The sequence below is a fragment of the Mesoplodon bidens genome (assembly GCF_964165515.1).
Source record: "Mesoplodon bidens genome assembly, chromosome: 8".
In the NCBI taxonomy this organism is placed as follows: Eukaryota; Metazoa; Chordata; class Mammalia; order Artiodactyla; family Ziphiidae; genus Mesoplodon; species Mesoplodon bidens.
In genome coordinates this window covers 104,333,496-104,354,500 of record NC_138165.1, presented here as the reverse complement: position 1 = coordinate 104,354,500, position 21,005 = coordinate 104,333,496, and the positions used below count along the sequence as shown (strand labels likewise).

General features: G+C 42.6%; 1 protein-coding gene across 1 annotated transcript in view; it reads left to right on the top strand.

Annotated features, from left to right (window-relative positions):
- DNER (delta/notch like EGF repeat containing) overlaps positions 1-21,005 on the top strand; it is a gene marked incomplete at both ends in the record, with an annotated part of 323,334 nt that overhangs the window by 108,960 nt on the left and 193,369 nt on the right. The window contains 2 exons of the mRNA XM_081243331.1: positions 17,495-17,809; positions 20,434-20,528. Of these exons, the coding sequence (XP_081099457.1) occupies positions 17,495-17,809; positions 20,434-20,528 (410 nt within the window). The remainder of the gene's footprint in view (positions 1-17,494; positions 17,810-20,433; positions 20,529-21,005) is intronic.

Genomic DNA, 21,005 nt, shown 5'->3' with positions numbered 1-21,005 from the left:
TATATCTGGATAAAACTATAATTCAAAAAGATACATGCACCCCTATGTTCATAGCAGCACTATTTACAATAGGCAAGACATGGAAACAACCTAAACGTCCATCAACAGATGAATGGATATAGAAGGTGTGCCACATATATACAATGGAATATTACTCAGCCATAAAAAATGACATAATGCCATTTTCAGCAACATGGATAGACCTAGAGATTATCATACTAAGTGAAGTAAGTCAGAAAGAGAAAGAGAAATATCATATGATATCACTTATATGTGGAATCTAAAATATGACACAAATGAACTTATCTACTAAACAGAAACAGACTCACAGACATAGAGAACAGACTTGTGGTTGCCAAGGGGAAGGGAGTGTGGGGGAGGAATGAATTGGGAGTTTGGGATTAGCAGATGCAAACTATTGTACATAGAATAGATAAACAACAAGGTCCTACTGTATAGTACAGGGAACTATATTCAATATCCTGTGATAAACTATCATGAAAAAGAATATGAAAAAGAATGTATATATATATATATATATATGTATAGCTGAATCACTTTGTTGTACAGCAGAAATTAACACAACACTGTAAATCAACTATACTTCAATAAAATAAATTTAAAAAAATGTGGTGGGATGTAATGTTGGAACCATGAACTACCTCTATCTAGGTGTTCTCGATGTCTGGCAGATGTTGTGTATCCTGTGTTCCTTTGAAAATTAGAAGAAAATCTGCATAATCTTGGGTGTTGCTGTGCCTTCATTGCAGTGGCCCACAATGCTTTGTCACCCATTTTGGGAACTGTGGATGTACGCAGCGTATGCATTGCCATTGCCATTAGACAGGTGTGGAAATGGCTTGGAGTTGCCCAGGGTGCACGAGTCTCATGAAAGGGCGCCAGTCTGGAACCCGGTCCTTCTGAATGGTATTCCAATATGTTATGGGTGATCAAGGAAATGATGCCTTTTAAAGATGTAAAAATCATTCTTACTTTACAGGCTGGATAGATATAGATGCTGGGCTGGATTTGGCCTGTGGGCCAAAGTGTTCTGAGCTCTGGGCTAGAGCAATGCCTGGCACACAGAAGGTGCTCAGTAAGTATTTGTGAATGATGAAGATCACAGATTAAACTGAATTTTTATTATGAAATATTTCAAACACACAGAAAAGCACAGAGAATAATATAATTAGCATCTACTACTGAGATTCAGCAGACATCATTCTATCATATTTGCTTCAGATGTTTTATTTTTTTATAAAATAGCCAGATATAAAACCCACCACCCCGAGCCCCAATCTGCTTGCAGATGACATGATACTATACATAGAAAATCCTAAAAGTGCTACGAGAAGACTAATAGAGCTCATCAATGAATTCAGTAAAGTTTGGATAGGATTGATTACTATAGCTTTGTAGTATAGTCTAAAGTCAGGGAGCCTGATTCCTCCAGCTCCATTTTTCTTTCTCAAGATTGCTTTGGCAGACTTCCCTGGCGGTCCAGTGGGTAAGACTCTGCACTTCCACTGCAGAGGGCACGGGTTCAATCCCTGGTTGGAGAACTAAGATCTCACATGCCTCACGGTGCGGCCAAAAAAAAAAAAAGAAAAAAAAAACCCAGTTGCTTTGGCTATTGGGGGTCTTTTGTGTTTCCATACAAATATAAAAATTTTTTGTTCTGCTTCTATGAAAAATGCCGTTGGTAATTTGACAGGGATTGCATTGAATCTGTGGATTGCCTTGGGTAGTATAGTCATTTTGACAATATTGATTCTTCCAATCCAAGAACATGGTATGTCTTTCCATCTGTTTGTATCATCTTTGATTTCTTTCATCAGTGTCTTATAGTTTTCGGAGTACAGGTATTTTGTCTCCTTAGGTAGGTTTATTCCTAGGTATTTTATTCTTTTTGATTCGAAGGTGAATGGATTTGTTTCCTTAATTCCTCTTTCTGATCCTTTGTTGTTAGTGTATAGAAATGCACCAGATTTCTGTGTATTAATTTTGTATCCTGCAAACTCCTCCCTGACCCCATTTCCCTTCCTCTCTATCCAGAAACTATTGTTATCCTGAGTTGATATATAAGCTTTCTGTCTGTGTTTTTATATTTTTACAACATAGATAGAAAATGTCTATATGAGAGTCATACTGCACCTATCCTTCTGCAACTTGATTTTTTTCCCCACTCATTACTGTGTTTTTTCTCTGGCTGTCAGATGTAACTCTAGTTCTTTCATTTAAATTTTCATGCAGTTTAATATATTCATCTTTTATAAGTCTTACTCAAGAGATTCTTTCCAACTTTGATATCATAAAGATAGTCTCCTGTATTTTCATCTAGAGCAGGAATCAGCAGACATTTTCTGCAGAGAGTCAGCAAGTAAATATTTTAGGCTTTCCTGGCCACATTTTCTCTTTTGCAACTACTCAACTCTGTGAAAACAGCCACAGGCAATATGCAAACTAATGGGTGTGACTGTGTCCCAATAAAACTTTATTTGCAAAATCAGGTGATGGGCCAGATTTGGTCTGTGAACTGTAGTTTACTGACCCCCTGATATAAAAGTTTTGAGGTGTTTTATATATATATATATATATATATATATATTTTTTTTTTGTGGTATGTGGGCCTCTCACTGTTGTGGCCTCTCCTGTTGCAGAGCACAGGATCTGGACACGCAGGCTCAGCGGCCATGGCTCACGGGGCCCAGCCGCTCCACAGCATGTGGGATCTTCCTGGACCGGGGCATGAACCCTTGTCCCCTGCATCGGCAGGCAGACTCTCAACCACTGCGCCACCAGGGAAGCCCTGGAATTCATTTTGTGTGTGTGTGTGGGTGTATATGGCATGGATTACATACTTACTTTAGCTACAGGGATCAGCAATTATTCAAATACCACTTACTAAATAGTTTATCCTTTTGCATTAATTTTTAATGCTTTCCCTGTTATATAACAAGTTCCTTTATACGCTAAATCTCTGTGCTCTTTTCTGACACATTGTTTAATTTGTCTATACCTGTACCAATACTATATACTGTTAAATGATTTTAGACTTCTCGTAAATTTTTATATCTGGTCAGGAGAATATATCTTTATTTTTCTTCAAATTATCTTGGAAATACTTGCTTCATTCATCTCCTGTTTAAGTTTTTGGATCAATTTGACAAATTAGGAGAAAAAAGAACATGGGGTTTTGGTTGGAATTGTATCTTTCTGCCTGGATTAGTATTCTTTTTTTGTTTTTGTCCGCACCCTGCGACTTGCAGGGTCTTAGTTCCCCAGGGATTGAACCTGGGGCCCATGGCAGTGAAAGCGCAGAGTCCTAACCACTGCATCACCAGGAAATTCCCTGGATTAGTATTCTTATTACATGCTAGCTGATGACCGTGGACAGGTACTCTAATTCTCTGAGCCTCAGAGATATATACAGATAATTCTACTTAACTGGGTAGGGTTATAGTGAAAATGAAATGAGTTAAAACATGGAAAATGCTGGGAACTCTGCGATGCATAGTGTAAGCCCTCAGAAATCTTAGCTATATAAGCTATTAGTATTCTTTGGTAGAAACCGTCTTATCAAAAGTATCAGGACAGTTAATCAGGCCAATTAAAATAAGCAAGGAAGTTAAGTGGGGAATCCTAAAAATGTTTCAAATATACCGTAAGCATCTTATTTTATCTTAAGATGTAGTAGGGGAAAGGGTTCTGTTGAGTCTTTACCTGCAGTTCTACATGCTGATGGTGGTGTGTTTCCTTGTGCAGTTTGTAATTTTTTATTGTGAGCTCATTATAGTAAGTGTTTATGTGTGCACGTGTGTGTGTGAGTCTCACGTGCTCTGTGTTGTGAAAGTGTCACTCCATCACTCTGCTGGTTCTGGTCAAGTTTTTTTTTTTTTTGCGGTACGCGGGCCTCTCACTGTTGTGGCCTCTCCCATTGCGGAGCACAGGCTCCGGATGCGCAGGCTCAGCGGCCATGGCTCACGGGCCCAGCTGCTCCGCGGCATGTGGGATCTTCCCGGACCGGGGCACGAACCCACGTCCCCTGCATCGGCAGGCGGACTCCCAGCCACTGCGCCACCAGGGAAGCCCCTGGTCAAGTTTTTTATGTGCATTTCTTGGTTTAGGATTTCCACATCAAGGGGATGTTGTTAATTTCATGGGCTATTTATATGGAAGGTTTTGACTACTCCTGGGCAACTCCTTTTTTCATCCAAAGACCCTGGAGTTATGCCAGTTTTTCAGAGGTTTCTCCAGGCCTGCAGGTAGATATATCTCCAGACCACTTGCCTTTTTATAAACAGACAGGGTGGCTCTAAGAGGCTTTATGTATGGACTCAGGTATAGCTCCCCTACTTCTCCTGGGCTCAAGGCCACATTTCCCATCCCTGTGTGATTTATAGAATTCAGCCCCGCCCAGTCCTTAGGTATTATTCCAGGTCCATAACCCCTGTGGTTAATGAAGAGCTAATGGCTCTGGTTTTCTGTCCTCTTCTCTTTTCATTTCTGAAACTTGAGGATTTCTCTTCTCCCCTACCCCCTTTTAAAGCTCACCCTTGCATTAAAGCATTTTCTGTGTTATCTAAAATTGTTCAATGGTTTTAGCTGGAGTAGGGTCTCCCCATCAGTTCAATCTGTTATAATAAAAGTCCTGAATAATGAAATTTCCCATCAATTAAGCTTTTATTTTCTGTGTGCCTATAGTATTTACATATGCAAGAAAAGTGGCAGTGTCTATAATCTTTATGCAGTAACTTAATTCACATAGTCCAAGTTGGCAAGCATTATTAAATGTGATTGGTTTCATCAACATACTAAAACAATTCAGAGGATGCTCTGTGCTCAAAAATTAGTTTGCTGAAAAACCCTTAATTCTACATGGTTATGTCTTACTGACTTTTTCCAGTGTGGTTTTCTACCCTTCTAATTTCATGCCTAAATTGGAAACGCTAAATATTTGTGTATTTAAAGAGATCATTTATATGGTCAGTATTGAGTGCCTTCAGAGCCACAGTGCCTCTGCTGTACCACTTCTGTAGACATAACTATACAGGCGCCAGCTCTCTGCTGATTTAAGGTTTAGCTCGTCATGGTCGAGGAAACCGCTCTGTGTCTTAAAGACAATGCATTGAAGGCACTTTGAATGTTCTCTCTGCTGCTTCCCGGTAACGCATTCCCCCATCCGTAGGGCTGGTGGTGGTGGTGGTTTTCTATCCTTGTGCCTCCCCTCCCTGCCCTAACTCCCAGGCTGCAGACACTCCAGTCTCTGGGACCTTCCTCTTTTCTGTGCTTCACAACCCATGGCTGTTTCTAGTTGGCAGGGCTTTCATGGATGACCTCTTCCACTCTCAGCCCTGTTCTATTCCTTTATTAGTTTTTCTTTAGCTTCTTGTGTCTTTCATAACGTTAAAGGTCCTCTCAGCTTCCTCTTGGAAAAACACTGGCCTTTTAGTAGATGTTAGCCAATCAGAGAGCTTCTTTCCAACTGTGCCTGGAGATGACTAATATGAGCGTGCATGCTCTTTGGGGGTCTTTGGCTTTTGTGGATTTAAAAACAGTTGCTAATGGATATCCAGGGCCTGCTCTTTTGATGGTTTGAATTTCATTTTTTTTTTCTTTCTAGCTTTTCTTCTTAGTGGAGATCCCTACATGAAGCTTGCTGGTTCTAGAAGGCTTACCTCCAGGCACATGAAGTTGGACAAGAGGAAGACTTGAGATTCCACTGATTCTTGTCCTCATCTCCAGAGCAGATGGCTATTAAAATTAGAGCAGCTGTTTCCACTTAAGTTTAGGAAAGCTGAAAAGAGAGCAAAGAGAATTTTTGTGCCTGCAGAGAGAAAAGCACACATCAAAGTGGTCAAGAAGGCAGGCAAGTACACAAGCATACAGAACACTTTACAGCTTAGAGCAAAAGCCTCTCCCAAATAAGGTTTTGTACCCTGGTTTCACAACATCCTAGAATTCTCCCCCAACTTTTCTTAAGGATCCGGGCTATGAAGCCTAGCAGGTACGGGCTCCGAGTGAAGAAGGGTCTAAAAGAAAGCAATGGCCTCTCTGTTTCAGACAATAAATATTTAGTGAGTGCCTACTCCGTTCCTGGTTTTGCAGCTCCCTGCTACCCTACAGAAGTGTCATTTGTCATTTACAACTATTTTAAGTAACAAAGAAATCAACACATTTTAATATTTGGAGACTACCTTTGGGGCCCCTAAGAAGCGTAAAAGGTTCTTTTGAAAGTGGGAGACTGACTCCAGTCCCCACTCTGGTATGATGTATTTCATTGGCTTCCCAAAGCCAATTGGCTTCCCTGATGGCAACCAAACCCATTAGAATAACACAGAGGCTACTGTATTTGGGCCTCTTCCCTGGCTCCCATGGCCTCGCGTGGCTTCTGTGTTGCTGGAGGGTCTCCATGGAATCCTCGTGCTGCTCCACCATCTGGGATGAACGTCAGGAAGGAACCTTGAGGTTACTTTTGGGCAAAGGCAAGCTGGTGTCATCATCTTTGCCAGAAGCTTCAGGGATATTTCAGGAATGGGAACTCTGGGTGCAGGAAACTCTCAAAATAGGGATGCAGTTCCTGAAACTCATATCATGTTGTAAATCAACTCACTTCAATAAAAAAGATGGAAAGGGCAAAAAATCAGGGGTGCAGTTGACACTGCTCTTGACGGTGTGATCTTTACTAGGGCCTCCTGCCGAGGGCAGTTACCTGTCCATCTCAGGTAACACTGAGGGTGTGTGTCTCAGGTTGTGACACAGGTTACAGAGTCGGCAGATGACAAAGACATTTCCTAGGAAACAAAAAAAGACGTAAACAAAATATGCTTCTTTCATTTGGTGGGAAACGTCACCCAGAAAGGTGTAATCCCACACACGTGTGGACGATTCCACCCCAGACTTTAATGAACTAGCTCTTCTCAGGACAGAAGTCACCTTCGCATATGTCTCCTCTCACTGCCAGTGTGGCTTGTCAGGGTCGAATCCCTGAGACCCCTCACCTTGGCTCTCTTTGCTGTGGGCATGTTACACTCTATACTCTGCTCTCTCTGAATTTATCTGGGTAGAGCAGCCCCATTTGTCTGTATTCTTGGGGCTCAGACTTTGCTCTTTTGCACATTCCTGAAACTTGGTCAGCATGCTGTTCATCCAGCAGACACTTGCTCCTACAAGTTTTCCTGGGGCTGTTTGTCTGAATGAGTGCAGAAGAAAATCTGACCTTTCCCAGCTCTTCACCCTGCCCAGACCCCCTCTAGGGCGGCGTATTTGTACAGGCTCCATGCTCCTGGGCATGCCTTTAGGCATCTCACATTCTGTGTATGCAGAATTGGATCGTTGAACAGAACCATGAACCAGGGCCTCTGGGCAGGCGTCTTCTCTGTCTCTGAGCTGAGGGCGCTCACTTCATGTTCTTTCAAAGGTCTGATAAGCTGAGTTTGGAGTCTGTTTAACCTGAAGCCCTTCACAGCTGACTGGAGCCAGGGTCGCCTCTATTCTTCTGTGTCATGAGTGTCCTCCCCTCCTCTTCCTGACCCACTGGAAGGTGGCCTCTGACCCCTCTGGCTGCCCAAACTGCCCTTGTCAGTGCCAAATCCAGGGTCCCCTCTCCAGTAATGGAGTTGTCTTCCTCTAGTGGCCTCTGGCCATTAGCCACACTCTCCTTCGCAAACCCACTCCTTGACTTAATGAGGTAAAATAAGACACTTTGGAATATGGGAAGAGGTTACAATTTGGCATCACTCAGACTTCGGTTCACCTCTCAGTTCTGACACCTACTGTGTGTGACTTTGGACCAGCTGCTTAACCTTTCTGAGCCTTAGCTCCCAGGATAAAGTGAGGATGATATCTGTTTCATTGGATTGTTAAGAGCAAATGAGTTGAGACATATAAGGGACCTGGTCCTGTGGGCCCTCAACACATTTTAACTCTTGCCTGTAACTCCTTTTTCCCCTCTGTGAGAATGGTTTCCTGCCTCTTCCAACCCACCCTTCCCAGCCTCTGTGAGGCCTCACCCTCAGTGATTTTGTGTGTATGCAGTGCCACCCCTCTCCCACCTGCAACATGCTGGTAACCGGGAACACTGGCTCATTCCTTCTCCCCCAGCACCAGATCTGTACTGACAGTCTCTTAAGGGCATCCCCTACTCAGTGTCCCTTAGGCACCCAAATACCTTCCTTCCCCAAACAAAAACCATGACTTACTGCTCCTTTTGAAACTTCTCTTCTTTCTGAATCCCACGTTTCAGTGAGTGACCTTACCCTTTATCTGCTTGTTCAGGGCAGAATCCCTTTCCTGTCTTACCCCCATACCTAATCAGTTAATCTCCAGCCCTACCGATTCTCCAGCCCACCTGCACGTTTCCGTCTATGCTTACCCAGCCCTAGACATGGCCTGCAGCCCTCCTCACCCCACTGATGGCAGTGGCTTCTTCCCACACTCCTGTGACTCCAGATTGACCCCCTCAAATGCATCATCCCATTCTTGCTAGAGGGATTTTTCTAAAATGCTTCATCTGTCATAGCTGTACTTAAAATTCATTATGGATTTGCCTTCAGAGCCCAAGTCCAATATACTACCAAATGGTCTTCATTTTTTTCAGCAGCCCTCCTTTGAAAACTCCCTGGCAGACACTTCGCGTGTTCTCCGGTTAAATAGAACTATTTGTAGTTCTCCTCTTACACCACCCATTTTATGTCTCAGGGCCTTTGCAGTTGTTCTTTCTGGCAGGAGCCCCCTTTCCTGCTCTTCTTTCCTTGGGTAGCTCATCTTTAACCCTTGACATTTAACTTCACACAGAAAGACCTCCTGGAGTCCTTTGGTGAGTTCACTGCCCCACTCTGTTTTTCTTAGCACCCTGTAGGCATATCTCATGCTTTCATTCTTAGACCTACAATCCACTTGCCATCTATCTATCTATCTATTCCATTGTATGCATTTATTTATTTGGAAATATATTAGAAACTTATTTTTAAATTAAAAAAATAAAATTGAAGTATAATTGATTTATATTAGTTTCAGTTGCAATTTGCAATTTAATCTTTGTGTCTGGTGTGTGTGGGGGAGTCAAGCTTAATTTTTTTCCCCATATGGTTATCGATTTATTGAAAAGACTATATTTATCACACTACTCTGTTCCAGAAATGAAGTGTCCATATATGGTTATTCTATTTCTTGACTTTTTATTCCATTGTCCTAATTACTGCAGCTTTAAAGTTCCTTATTTTTTATAGAGCAAGCCTTCCCACATTGTTCTTCTTATTTAGGAGTGTCTGGGCTACTTGGGGACATTTCACACAAGAACAAAAAACACTGTTGTGATTTTCGTTGTAGTTGCATTGAATCTGTAGGTCACTGTGGAAAATTTGAATCTTTGTAAAAAATAAGTGTTCTAATCTCTAACTAGACTCTCCTTCCATTTGTGTATGTCTTCTTTAATTTCTTTCAATACTATTTTATAGCTCTTTGTTGAGGCCATGCACTTCTTTAGTTTGATTTATTCCTAGGGATTTTTAAAATATTGTAAACAACACCTTTCAAAAGATTTTATTTTTTGTTTCTGCTACATGGAGATGCAATTGTTCTTTTTCTTTCTTTTTTTTTTTTAAAAAACGTTTTGACCTTGCATCTAGCAAACCTGCTAAAGTTCCATATTCTAATAACTTATCTGCATGCATAATTGCATAGTCTGTGCCTCCTTGCACTGGCTAGGACCTTTAGTGTAGTTGTTCAGTGGAAGTGGTGATAGCAAAACCCTTCCTTTGTTCTCAATTTCAGAGAGAACTTTTTCAACATTTCACCAATAAGTATTACATTCTGAAGGTTTTTTTGTAGATACTCTTTGTCAGAATAAAGAAGTTCTCTTCTATTCCTAGTTTTCTAAACATCTTCATTTTAAATGGATGTTGAATTTAATAAAATGCTTTTCTTGCATCGGTTGAGATGATCATATGATCTTCATAGGAAGTTTCATTCCCATTTTGCTGCAGGCTTCTTTTCATGAATAGGCAGGGAGGTAAAAGTTGACATATTTCCTGTATTCATGACATTGTTGTTTTGTAAAAAAAAGTTTGCTGGGATGTATGAGTGTCTGTGATGAGAGATGGGACAAGAATATATGCACTGGAATTTTTCTGTAAGTTTCTGATTCAAGGAACTGGTTTTTGAACGATTAAAAGGAAAAAGAAAAAAAAAAAACATTTCATTGAGGCTGGTGTGCCCATGCCAGTAAATGCAGTTGAATGTTATCTCTTAGAATTTAGTTGAATATGGAGAGCAAGCGACAAAGGGTTTGCCAAGTTTCTGAAGAGCAGTTATTTAACTTTGATATATCTGCAACGAGCAGGGATTAAAGATTCATCAGTATGAGTATTGACTGTATGTGTTAGCTGGACTACAGCAAAGGGAGTGCAATTTCAAGATAATTTCTAAAAGTATCAGGTTTTAAAGAGATACCATGGAAAAGTTGGAAAATAATTGGACAAGCAGTGGTTTATTTTTAATGGATTCATTTCATGTCAAAAGTTTGAATTCTGCTTGTAATTTCCTTTTAGCCTACTTTCAGATGTGACTCAACCCACATGCAAAAACCAGGACAGGCTGATTTCAAGAAAGTGACTCAGAATTGAAGGGAAAAGTGGACTGCCCAGATAAGTCCTGGAATAATTTTTCAAGTAATTTAGAGTCCCTAATACAGAAGTAAAGAAATACCAAAACACGTGGGAATTAAGCTTATTTAGTGTATTTCACTAAGATATATAGTTCTTGTTTCAGTAAAGTGAATGAGCACTTTTATTATTTGGATTTGGGTAAAAAAAATTCATGGGATGCATTTCTTGGCCAAGACTACTACTGGCATAAGCGCTGTAGTGATTTTTTTTTTTTTTTCGCACATTTTTACTCCTGGTGGGTAAGCAGTTGGTGTTGCAATATAGTTGAGATCTTTATTGAAGAAAGTGGGAAAAATTCCTTTTTAAGACAAAAATACTGTGACAGTTGGACCCCAACAGTGTGCATTTGTCTTTAAGCATGAAGATGACATTTCTAACCAGTGCAGTTCCTGTTTTGGACAAGAAACATGATATGAAGGACTGAAAGGACATTAGGGTTCTCTGGTCCCATCCCTTCCTTTTACAACTGAGGAGCTTGAGCCCCAGGAACCTTCCTTGCCTGGTCCAAGATCACCCACAAATGGGAGTAGAAACCTAGGCTTTTTCTGCTGTATCCCAGTGCTTCATGAGCAATTGATGATTATCATTTTTCCAGAAACCCCAAACTCCAAGTTCTGGGGTCTTCTTTGTCCTGGTCCCTCTCCCCCAGCTGGCAGATGCAGACACTCTCCTGCTATCTCAAGGCCCCTGGGGTGGGTGGTTCCTCCCCACCCACACTCCTCCAGGGTTCCACCTGTTCTCTCTTTAGGCTCTGCAGTGGGCTGTCCATCATTCACCTCCATATAGTTCAGTTGGGTGGGATGGGAGGGGGAGAATTTCCACATTTCTCCCAGTGTAGGGGAGGTGGAGTATGACCCTTTATTGTGGTCTTTCTTCATCGTGGATTATCCTTTGATAGTGCCACACCCTCAGAGTTTTTGATTAGCAGCTTGGGGCTGGGGAATCTGTATTTTTTTTTTTTTTTTTTTTTGCAGTACACGGGCCTCTCGCTGTTGTGGCCTCTCCCATTGCGGAGCACAGGCTCCGGACGCGCAGGCTCAGTGGCCATGGCTCACGGGCCCAGCCATTCCGCGGCATGTGGGATCTTCCCGGACTGGGGCACGAACGAGTGTCCCTTGCATCGGCAGGCGGACTCTCAACCACTGCGCCACCGGGGAAGCCCGGGAATCTGTATTTTAAAACGTTCCTTAAAGGATTCTGCTGCTCAGACAAATTACTAAAATGATGGTCTATTCTACTTTAAAAAATTTGTCTTTGTACTTATACACATACAAGTGAATATGTAACATTGTGTTTAAAAGTAGTATAAAAATGGCATGATTCTGTACAAATCGTTCTGCATATTGCCAGTTTCTTTGTCCTTTTTACCGAGGTGTTTCTCTTTTATTGATATCTAGGAATCTATACTGTAAAGGACTTAGTCTTTTGTAATAGGTGGTACATATTTTCCTCCACCATATTGTTGCCTTTTGACTTTATTTATGGAGTCTTATGGATTTTCAAAACCTTTTGATGGAATAAAATGCTTCAATCTGTTCCTTTGAGACAGTGGTTCTCAACTGGGGGTGGCTTTTCCCCAGGGGACACTGGCAATGTCTGGAGACGTTTTTGGTTGTCACAGCTGCCATTGTTGGTGGGAGGGTTCTCTTGGTATCCAGTAAGTGGAGATGAGTGATGCTGCTCAACATCCTACAATGTACAGGGCAACCCCTATACCAAAGAATACCCAGCCCAAAGAGTCAGTAGTGTACAAGTTGAAAAATCCTGCTTTCAGGCTTTTGTTTTTGTTCCTTACTTAATAAGTCACCTCTTCTTCCTATAATACTACTCTCTGTATCAAAATATGTATTAAAATTTCCTTAATTGATTCTGCTGCTCAGACAGTTTACTAAAACTCTGGCCCATTCTACTTATTTCTTAGTGCCACACACAAACTCCCCCTCGGTTATTTCCCTTCTGTGTCTATACTCCTCTCTCAGTGCCCTGAGGCCACCGTGTCCCTCCCTCTCCACAGGTGACCTGCGTGGCCTGGGCCAAGTGGCATGTTCCATCAGTATTTGTAGGCTCTCCTCCTGGGCTTCTTTGCGTCCGTTTCCTCAGACACTCTTCCCATTGCTTGGATGACTCTGCCCACTGAACGTGGGTATAAATGAGGGAGGGAGGTGACCCCAGGTTTGCTCTGTGTTCCTCTGGACCCTCTGAAAACAGTCATGTCAATAGGAACCTAAACTGCAGCGCTGGAGCAGAACTTGATGTGTTCCACCCCAGCTCCTGGATGTTCGAGGAATGTGTATCCAGAGCAGGCAAGTAACTCGCCCAAGCCGCTCAGCCACCTGCACACCAGGGCCGTCACCAGGATGCTGGGTTCTCACCTGCCTCCATTTTTGCCTAGAAAATTCTTTTCTGCTGCTTCTTTTGTGAGAGCTGCCACTGTCACCTAAGAGATAGTTTCTGAGACCTGCTCGTAAGCTGCTCATTTCATAGCTACAATCATCAAACACATTCTCTTTTTCAGTGTTAAGAACTTTAACTCAATCAAACACACGATCCTAATGGTTGACACGCATACATGCAGGGTATTAGTTGACAATTAGACGGCTCAGGGCACATCCAAGTTCATGTGTCTTACCCTTTTGTTGGACTGAGAGTTCTTTGAGGGCTGGAGCTGGGCTTTCTTTATCCTCCTGACCCCTCTTCTAGGCATCCTACCTGGCACATCATAAGTGCCGGATAAATGGCACTTGACTTACTGATCAGCCATGTTGAGTTTTCTGTAAAAGTACAGGAGAAGTTGGAACAAAGTCCACCAAGTGTCTAAACTAGCATGGAAGGATCACCAGGAAGGTGGTTATGTTTCTCCCAGGCCCCACCATCACCAGGTAAGGCAGACGAAGGTGTTCACGTGGGCACTTTGCAGCGACCCTGGTAGCTTTGACGTATTGTATCTTAACGACCCTGTAAGTGGGCCTGTTTTAAGTTTGACCTTTTCATCCTTCTGTTTGTATGCCGCAGAGGGCACTGGAATTGCCAAAACCATGGACAGCACTCAGTTTAGGGAAGGAAAACAGGTCACTGCTAAAGTGTCACATGAGACTGCCTTCAAATCATGAGTCCTGGGGCTGGCAGGCACGTTCGCTTTGACCTCACCCTGTATGCACCCCCATAAGCGCTCTTGATTGTAGTATAAATTATTTGACATAGGTGAAAAGTTGAAAATAAAATGTGAAAAGAAAGTTTTAGCTTAGCTCTATGATGTGAAAAAATTTGGTTTAAATAGATGAATTAATCTGATGCAATGAACATACAGCATTTAATAAATGAGCTTGTTGGTTACTGTAAGCAGAAAACCATTAACACATGGGCTTTCTCTTTGCTCTTTCTGCTCATATTACAAAATCTTCATCCCTTTCCCCCCCATCATTAGAAGCTAGAAATTATAGCCAAGAAGGTATCACCTTGAATTCTGAGCATCCCCAAAGTCAGGTCTATTAATTACGATATTTTGCCTCATTATTCATTTTGGCAGTTTGCTTATTTTCTGCTTATAGTTCAAATGTAATGGGATTCAAGGGCAGTAGTGACCTCTGTAACAGGACTTTTTCCCTGTGAGATATAATACACATACAAACTTAAAAAAAGAACTCAATAAGCTGTGTACAGAAAAACAGGACTTACAATAAATATTTATGATGCCAAGGTTTTGCTTAAAGGTTAATGATTGTATTTTATCTTGTATTTGCTGTCAGGCAACTGAAAAGCTTGTTTTTTTTTTTTTTTTAAAATGAAACTAATCTGAAGTGTTAGAGGATAGAAAGGAAGGTAATTGTCATTGTGAGTGAAGCAACTAGGTGAAAACCCAAGGAAGTAGCATGAATATGACATGATTATTTTAAAGAAGAGATCAGTGATCTCGCAGTGCATTTAACGCCCTGCTTTGTATTCAGTGCATGTGTGTGTACATGTGTGTGTACATGTGTGTGTACATGTGTGTGTACATGTGTGTACGCATGTGCACCATCACATCATTCACTGTTTTGAGTCCCTTTAGAAATCTGTACAACTGATAGTTTAATTTTTAGCTTCTGTCTTCTTTTCTCTACCCAGAGCGTTTCTCCTGACCTTTGACGTTAGTCATTCCTTATTGAATCCCATGCTCTGCTTTCCTCTCATCTGTCAAGCCTAGACAGCAGCACTGAGATGGTATTGTTTATCCTCAGCATATTTTTCTTTCGGCTCTTTATTCCCTCACTTGGTGGAGCTGACTCCTGGGCCTGGTGAACTGGGCCTTGCCCTGGGGGCCTGCCCTTCCCACCCAGCTGTCTCCACCAGCACCCACCCCGACACTGCCCACTGCCCACGAAGGGACGGACGTCACACAGTGACTCACCTTGATGGCCTCTGAGACTGGTGGTTTCCAGCAGTAGGCTGTGGTGATAGGACGGAAGCCCTGGGGCATCTTTGACCATCAGATTGGTGGTCTTTGTCTTGTGGTCTTTGCCCTGTCATTCCCTAAGCTGCACCGTGGAGGTCTGCACTTCCAGAATGGATTTTTGTAATGATCTCTCCAATTTTTAAAAATGATTTAAATGTACTTCTATGTTTTTAGGCATGTGTTAAAAGTCTTAATTTGTGACTAGGTCAACCGTCAGATGAGCTGATATCAGAAACCTGGTTTATATGTCCCCTTTATCCTAGCTAATTAAATTCTTCCTCCTTCTTGAGGTGATAACCATTCCACAAAGCCTTCCTAAAAATAAATCCAAAGCACAGGAACAGTATCAGGACTAAAGGAGCAATTCAGTCTGTCCCTCATCACACATTGCTTTTCAGATGTTGATTGATCTATCTGTCTTTATTTTTCCAGTGCTTTTTTAAAGAAACTCTACCATGTTTTCTGTGTTCCTCAACGTGCTGGGAATAGAGCTGTGAACATGGCAGATAAGTCCATGCACTGATGGGGCTCACATGTCTTTGGGAGACAAAAAAGGGATTTATTTTATTTTATTTTATTATTTATTTATTTATTTATTTTGCAGTATGCGGGCCTCTCACTGTTGTGGCCTCTCCCATTGTGGAGCACAGGCTCCGGACATGCAGGCTCAGCGGCCATGGCTCACGGGCCCAGCTGCTCCGTGGAATGTGGGATCTTCCCGGAACGGGGCACGAACCCACGTCCTCTGCATTGGCAGGGGGACTCTCAACCACTGCGCCACCAGGGAGGCCCAGGGATTTATTTTAGATTTCACGGTGAGGGAAGGCTTCTCGGAGGAGATGACATTTGAGTAGAGAACTTTGTGAAATGAGGTAGAGAGCTACGCAAATTCTGAGAGAAAAGCATTCCAGGCAGAGGGCCCAGCAGGTGCAAAGGCCCTGTGGTGGGAATGACCTTGGCATAGTGCAGGGACATAAAGAAGGTGAAGGGGGTTGAATGTAAGGGAAGAGGATAAAGTGTGGGAAGAGAGGACCTCAGGGATAGGAAGGGGCCAGATCAGGGAGGGCTTTGTCTGCCGTGGAAGGAGTTTGGATTTTACTTTGAGTTGATAAAGACTGTAAATATTTTAAATTATTTACGCTTGAAATATTTTCTTCAGATATCAATCCATCTACTCTTATCTGAGATTTTGTGAAGGTTTTGCCAAGTGATAGCACAGAATTAACAATGTGGTATTTTTGGAGCTGCATTTTATTCAATCCAAAATCCCTTAATCTTCCTAAAGGAGTTTGCTGGAAATTGTGTGACAAGGGTCATTAGCAGAACGAGTATCTGTTTTTCCAGGCAGAATTCTATCCATTCTATCTGTGTGTGTTTAAGTATGAACTCATTTCAACAAGAGAAATCGAAGGTCCCATTTCTCTGTTGTCTGTTATTCACTCAATTCTATTACCAGCCCTGAGAAACCAGGGTCTAATTTTCTGTTATCACAGAAGCAAATGATAACTGAATAAGCTCTGTGAACGTGCCTGAACCCTTGGGCTGTCTGGAGAGAAGCATTGTTACGCTGCTTCATTTCACATTGTTTTTGTAGCATCTCCAGGTAATGACAAATGGCAAGTTAGAGGTCAGCAAAGGACTCAGCGATAAACACTTTTCCTTAGGACATGAACACAATTTACAGATATGCAACTGAAATTTTATCTTCCACATCCAGCAGGGTAACATTTCTCTGTAATCACCCTCCAAAGTAATCAGGTAGAAACTTTCATAGAACTCTGCTTAATATAAGTCACCACCATGCTCCCTTTTAGCGTGCAATTGTTACGCAAGCTGATCATTTTGGAAGCTTTTAATTAAATAACATCACCTTAAAGAGAATTGTTCATCAGGTAGGAAATCGGAAGACATAGGTAAGTGCATCTCTAGGAGGAATAAACTAGGCAGTCATTTCTCATGAGGGAACCTTGCAATGAATGGTCCAGGATGTGAAAGAGATTTCAATTGAGATCCCTAGTATGAGTTGACAGGCAGCTAAAAATATCAAAGTTGGTATATTCCTAACAAGCCTCAGTTTTAACTATTTTTGCCTTAGAAAATTCCTCTAAATAAGTATTCCTGAAATCAACATTATTTAGGGCCTTGGGGTGGGAGAGGCTCTTCCGCACTAACTACATACTTCCTTGTTACACGCCTGTTATCTATGGAAGGGTTCATGTTGGGATGACCGTGGGAGGCCCCCCTGCCCCAAACAGCACAAGTAGTTAAAAACGCATATTCCACAGGAACTGCGTTTCTGTTAGAGCAGCAACTCTGAGCCACGGAGCTCATTTCCCAGAGACGGCGCCACTTTTCTTATGAGCGAATAATTGACCCATTTATGGTCTCGTTTCAGCTTGTTGCGGATCCTTGCGCCAGCAACCCATGTCACCATGGCAACTGCAGCAGTAACAACAGCAGCAGCAACAGCAGTGATGGCTACCTCTGCATTTGCAGTGAAGGCTATGAAGGTCCAGTCTGTGAACAGGCGCTTCCCAGTGTCCCCGTCTCTGGCTGGACGGAGTCCATGGCACCCAGACAGCTTCAGCCTGTCCCCACCACCCAGGAGCCTGACATAATCCTGCCCCGCTCTCAGGCCACCATCACCCTGCCAACGTGGCAGCCGAAAACTGGGCAGAAGGTTGTAGAAATGAAATGGGATCAAGTGGAGGTGAGAACATTTTAGTGCATGTGCTTTTATGGAAGAAACCAGTACAGTTAAAATAATTCCAGTGTTTCTGATATCAGCAATAAAAATGCAAGACCTTGAAGTTACCTATTGAACAAAAGATATGCCTAACTTCTTTTCCTTTCTGCCTTTGTGTGTAGGAAATCTCTCTTGGTTGTGTAAATGGGACGTTTTGGTTATGATTGTTTTGTGAGCATAAAAAGAGTAAGCAAGAGTAGAAAATGAATGAAGTTATTTTCTGGAATGATAACCACATACATTTTTGTGAGATAATCTTAGATTTGGGGACAGGCAGCTCAATGAAGAATATTATAAATGAACATATTACAGACCCTCCATTATTGACCTAATTTTCCGTCATGGAATTTTATGCTCCATTTTTTGATTGTCTGTTATTGTTTAGGTTCTATTGGTGGTAAGTTGCAGCACTTCAGTGGGATTTAGAAAAAAAAATGCTATCACTGATTTTTAAAAATATTTTGGCAGTGCATTCGAGAATGAGATTTCCAAATTTTGTTCATTTTGGCAACAGCAAATTCTGTTTATTGAATCTTGTCCAGTCTGGGTTTGGCTTATTGGATTTTCAGGCTCATCAAAAGTCCCATTCTGAGGATTTTCCAGCAGACCTTTGAAAGATGACATAAAGTATAAGTTTGCTAGCTAGAAGAATAGAAGAACAAATACAAAACATTAGTTTGAGGTAACATTGATAAAGTGTAATTCCACTCCATATCTTGTCCTTTATATGACTTCCATATAGACCTGTGGTTGTATATTATTATAGGTTTTGTGGCTTAAATGAGAAAAGAAACCTATATAGATCTTTGTGTAGCATTTTTAGAGCCAAAGAATATGTCTAGAAATTTCGATTATTGTTATAAAAGAGGTAAGGCAGCATTTCTTGTTTGATGTTTCTGGGTGATTTTAACCAGTTGACCCACTTTTTTTTTCATTGCCACACAATTTGTGAAGACCTCATCCAGACCGCGGGGCAGTGTTTTTATCTTATCTAAAAAACTGTGAACTTGTCCTGATTTCGGATTTGTAATGGATGTTTTGGAGTTAGGATTTTAATATCTCTTTGCTGAATGACTCACTTCTTGAATGTGCATTAGATTTGGTCCCATGTTTATCAAGGAAGTGTCCTTTGAAGAAAATTTCTCCCCAGCCAACCGTTTCAACCTATTTATTCAAAGACATGCTATCCTACAGTTGGTAAATGTAAAAATGAATTGCCTCATATTCGTGTCATGCGGTTATTTCATACGCTGTTCAAGAAGCATGTTAAAAGTGCCAGAGGAGGGGCTTCCCTGGTGGCGCAGTGGTTGAGAGTCCGCCTGCCGATGCAGGGGACACGGGTTCGTGCCCAGGTCCGGGAAGATTCCACATGCCCCGGAGCGGCTGGGCCCATGCGCCATGGCCGCTGAGCCTGCGTGTCCGGAGCCTGTGCTCCGCGACGGAAGAGGCCATAACAGTGAGAGGCCCGCGTACCGCAAAAAAAAAAAAAAAAAAAAAAAGTGCCAGAGGAACACGTGAATATATTTCTGGACAATAAATTCTACATGTTGGGAGTGGGGTGAAAGTGCTGAGAATTTCTGTTATTGTTCTCAGTTAATTCAGTGATGGCGATCACTTTTAATACCCTTTTGTTTTGATTCTTGGGATGAGAACAGTGATCACAGCATGAGGAATGAATGAATAAACAGTAAGAGGCACCTCACTGGACACAGCTCAAGTGTTAGCAATATGCTTCCTGATGAACACAGTTTCCCCCCTTGAGCTCCTTTTTTTGCACACATCAGTATAATACTTTCCGGAACACGTTACCTAAAAATGAAGGTCTGGTCCACAGGGGGAATAAAGGGCAGCTCCCAGCTACCTGGCCTTAGCATGTGCCACTACGTACACCTCTTCACAGAGCACGGTCACTCAGACCAGACACGTCTGTTGCTCTCCGGAAAGCTCATTCTCCTAGTCATTGAGATTTCTACCCGTGGCATGGAAGCTAGTCCTTTTTTTTTTTTGCGGTACCCGGGCTTCTCACTGTTGTGGCCTCTCCTGTTGCGGAGCACAGGCTCCGGACGCGCAGGCTCAGTGGCCATGGCTCACAGGCCCAGCCGCTCCGCAGCACGTGGGATCTTCCCGGACTGGGGCACGAACCCATGTCCCCTGCATCAGCAGGCGGACTCTCAACCACTGCGCCACCAGGGAAGCCCGGAAGCTAGTCCTTTAAGGCCACCTCCTCGTCCTCTAAGCATTTAGTCCCTCGTTACCCCCAGACTGAGCAGAGAACAGAGGCCCGTGACTGCTTGCAGGATGAAAGAGAGAGGGGAGCAGATCTTCCGCCTTTCCGTGCAACATCCTATTAGCAGCTGTAGTCATCCCGGGAATGTGTAGACGCCTCTCAGCAAAGCTTTTGCGTTTCAGAAACTCAAATGGCAAAGCTTTCATTTTGGTTAGAGTTTGTAATATTTCACTTGGCCTCTCAGGTGGCCGTCCCAGCATCACCCAAAGGAATGGAGTGGAGGCAGCTCATGGAATTTTGCTTCCTGATGTTATCTTGCGCCATGATTAACCCCCATAACTTGTCTTCTCTGTTCCTCCAGGTGATTCCAGATATTGCCTGTGGGAATGCCAGTTCTAACAGCTCTGCGGGTGGCCGTCTGGTGTCCTTCGAAGTGCCACAGAACACTTCAGTCAAGTAAGAATAAACTCCCAGTTAAAAATGATTATGTTTGGGCTTCCCTGGTGGTGCAGTGGTTGAGAGTCCGCCTGCCGATGCAGGGGACGCGGGTTCGTGACCCGGTCCGGGAAGATCCCACATGCCGCAGAGCGGCTGGGCCCGTGAGCCATGGCCGCTGAGCCTGTGCATCCGGAGCCTGTGCTCCGCAACGGGAGAGGCCACAACAGTGAGAGGCCCGCGTACCGCAAAAAAAAAAAAAAAAAAAAAAAAAAAAAAGATTATGTTTGTGACTGTCTGCTGGGTGGTGTCTGTTCACATAACTGATCCATAACTGGTCAGTCCAGTGAGAATCATGAATGTTCCATGTGTAGATGTGGCCTCTGTCACTCAAAAACTAGAGGGAGCGATTTCAGAGGAGAAGATTCCAGGGAGACTGGATTGGATGAGTTAGGTGGGAGATAGATAAGAAACCCAGGTGCCTTAGCTAAGATCTAG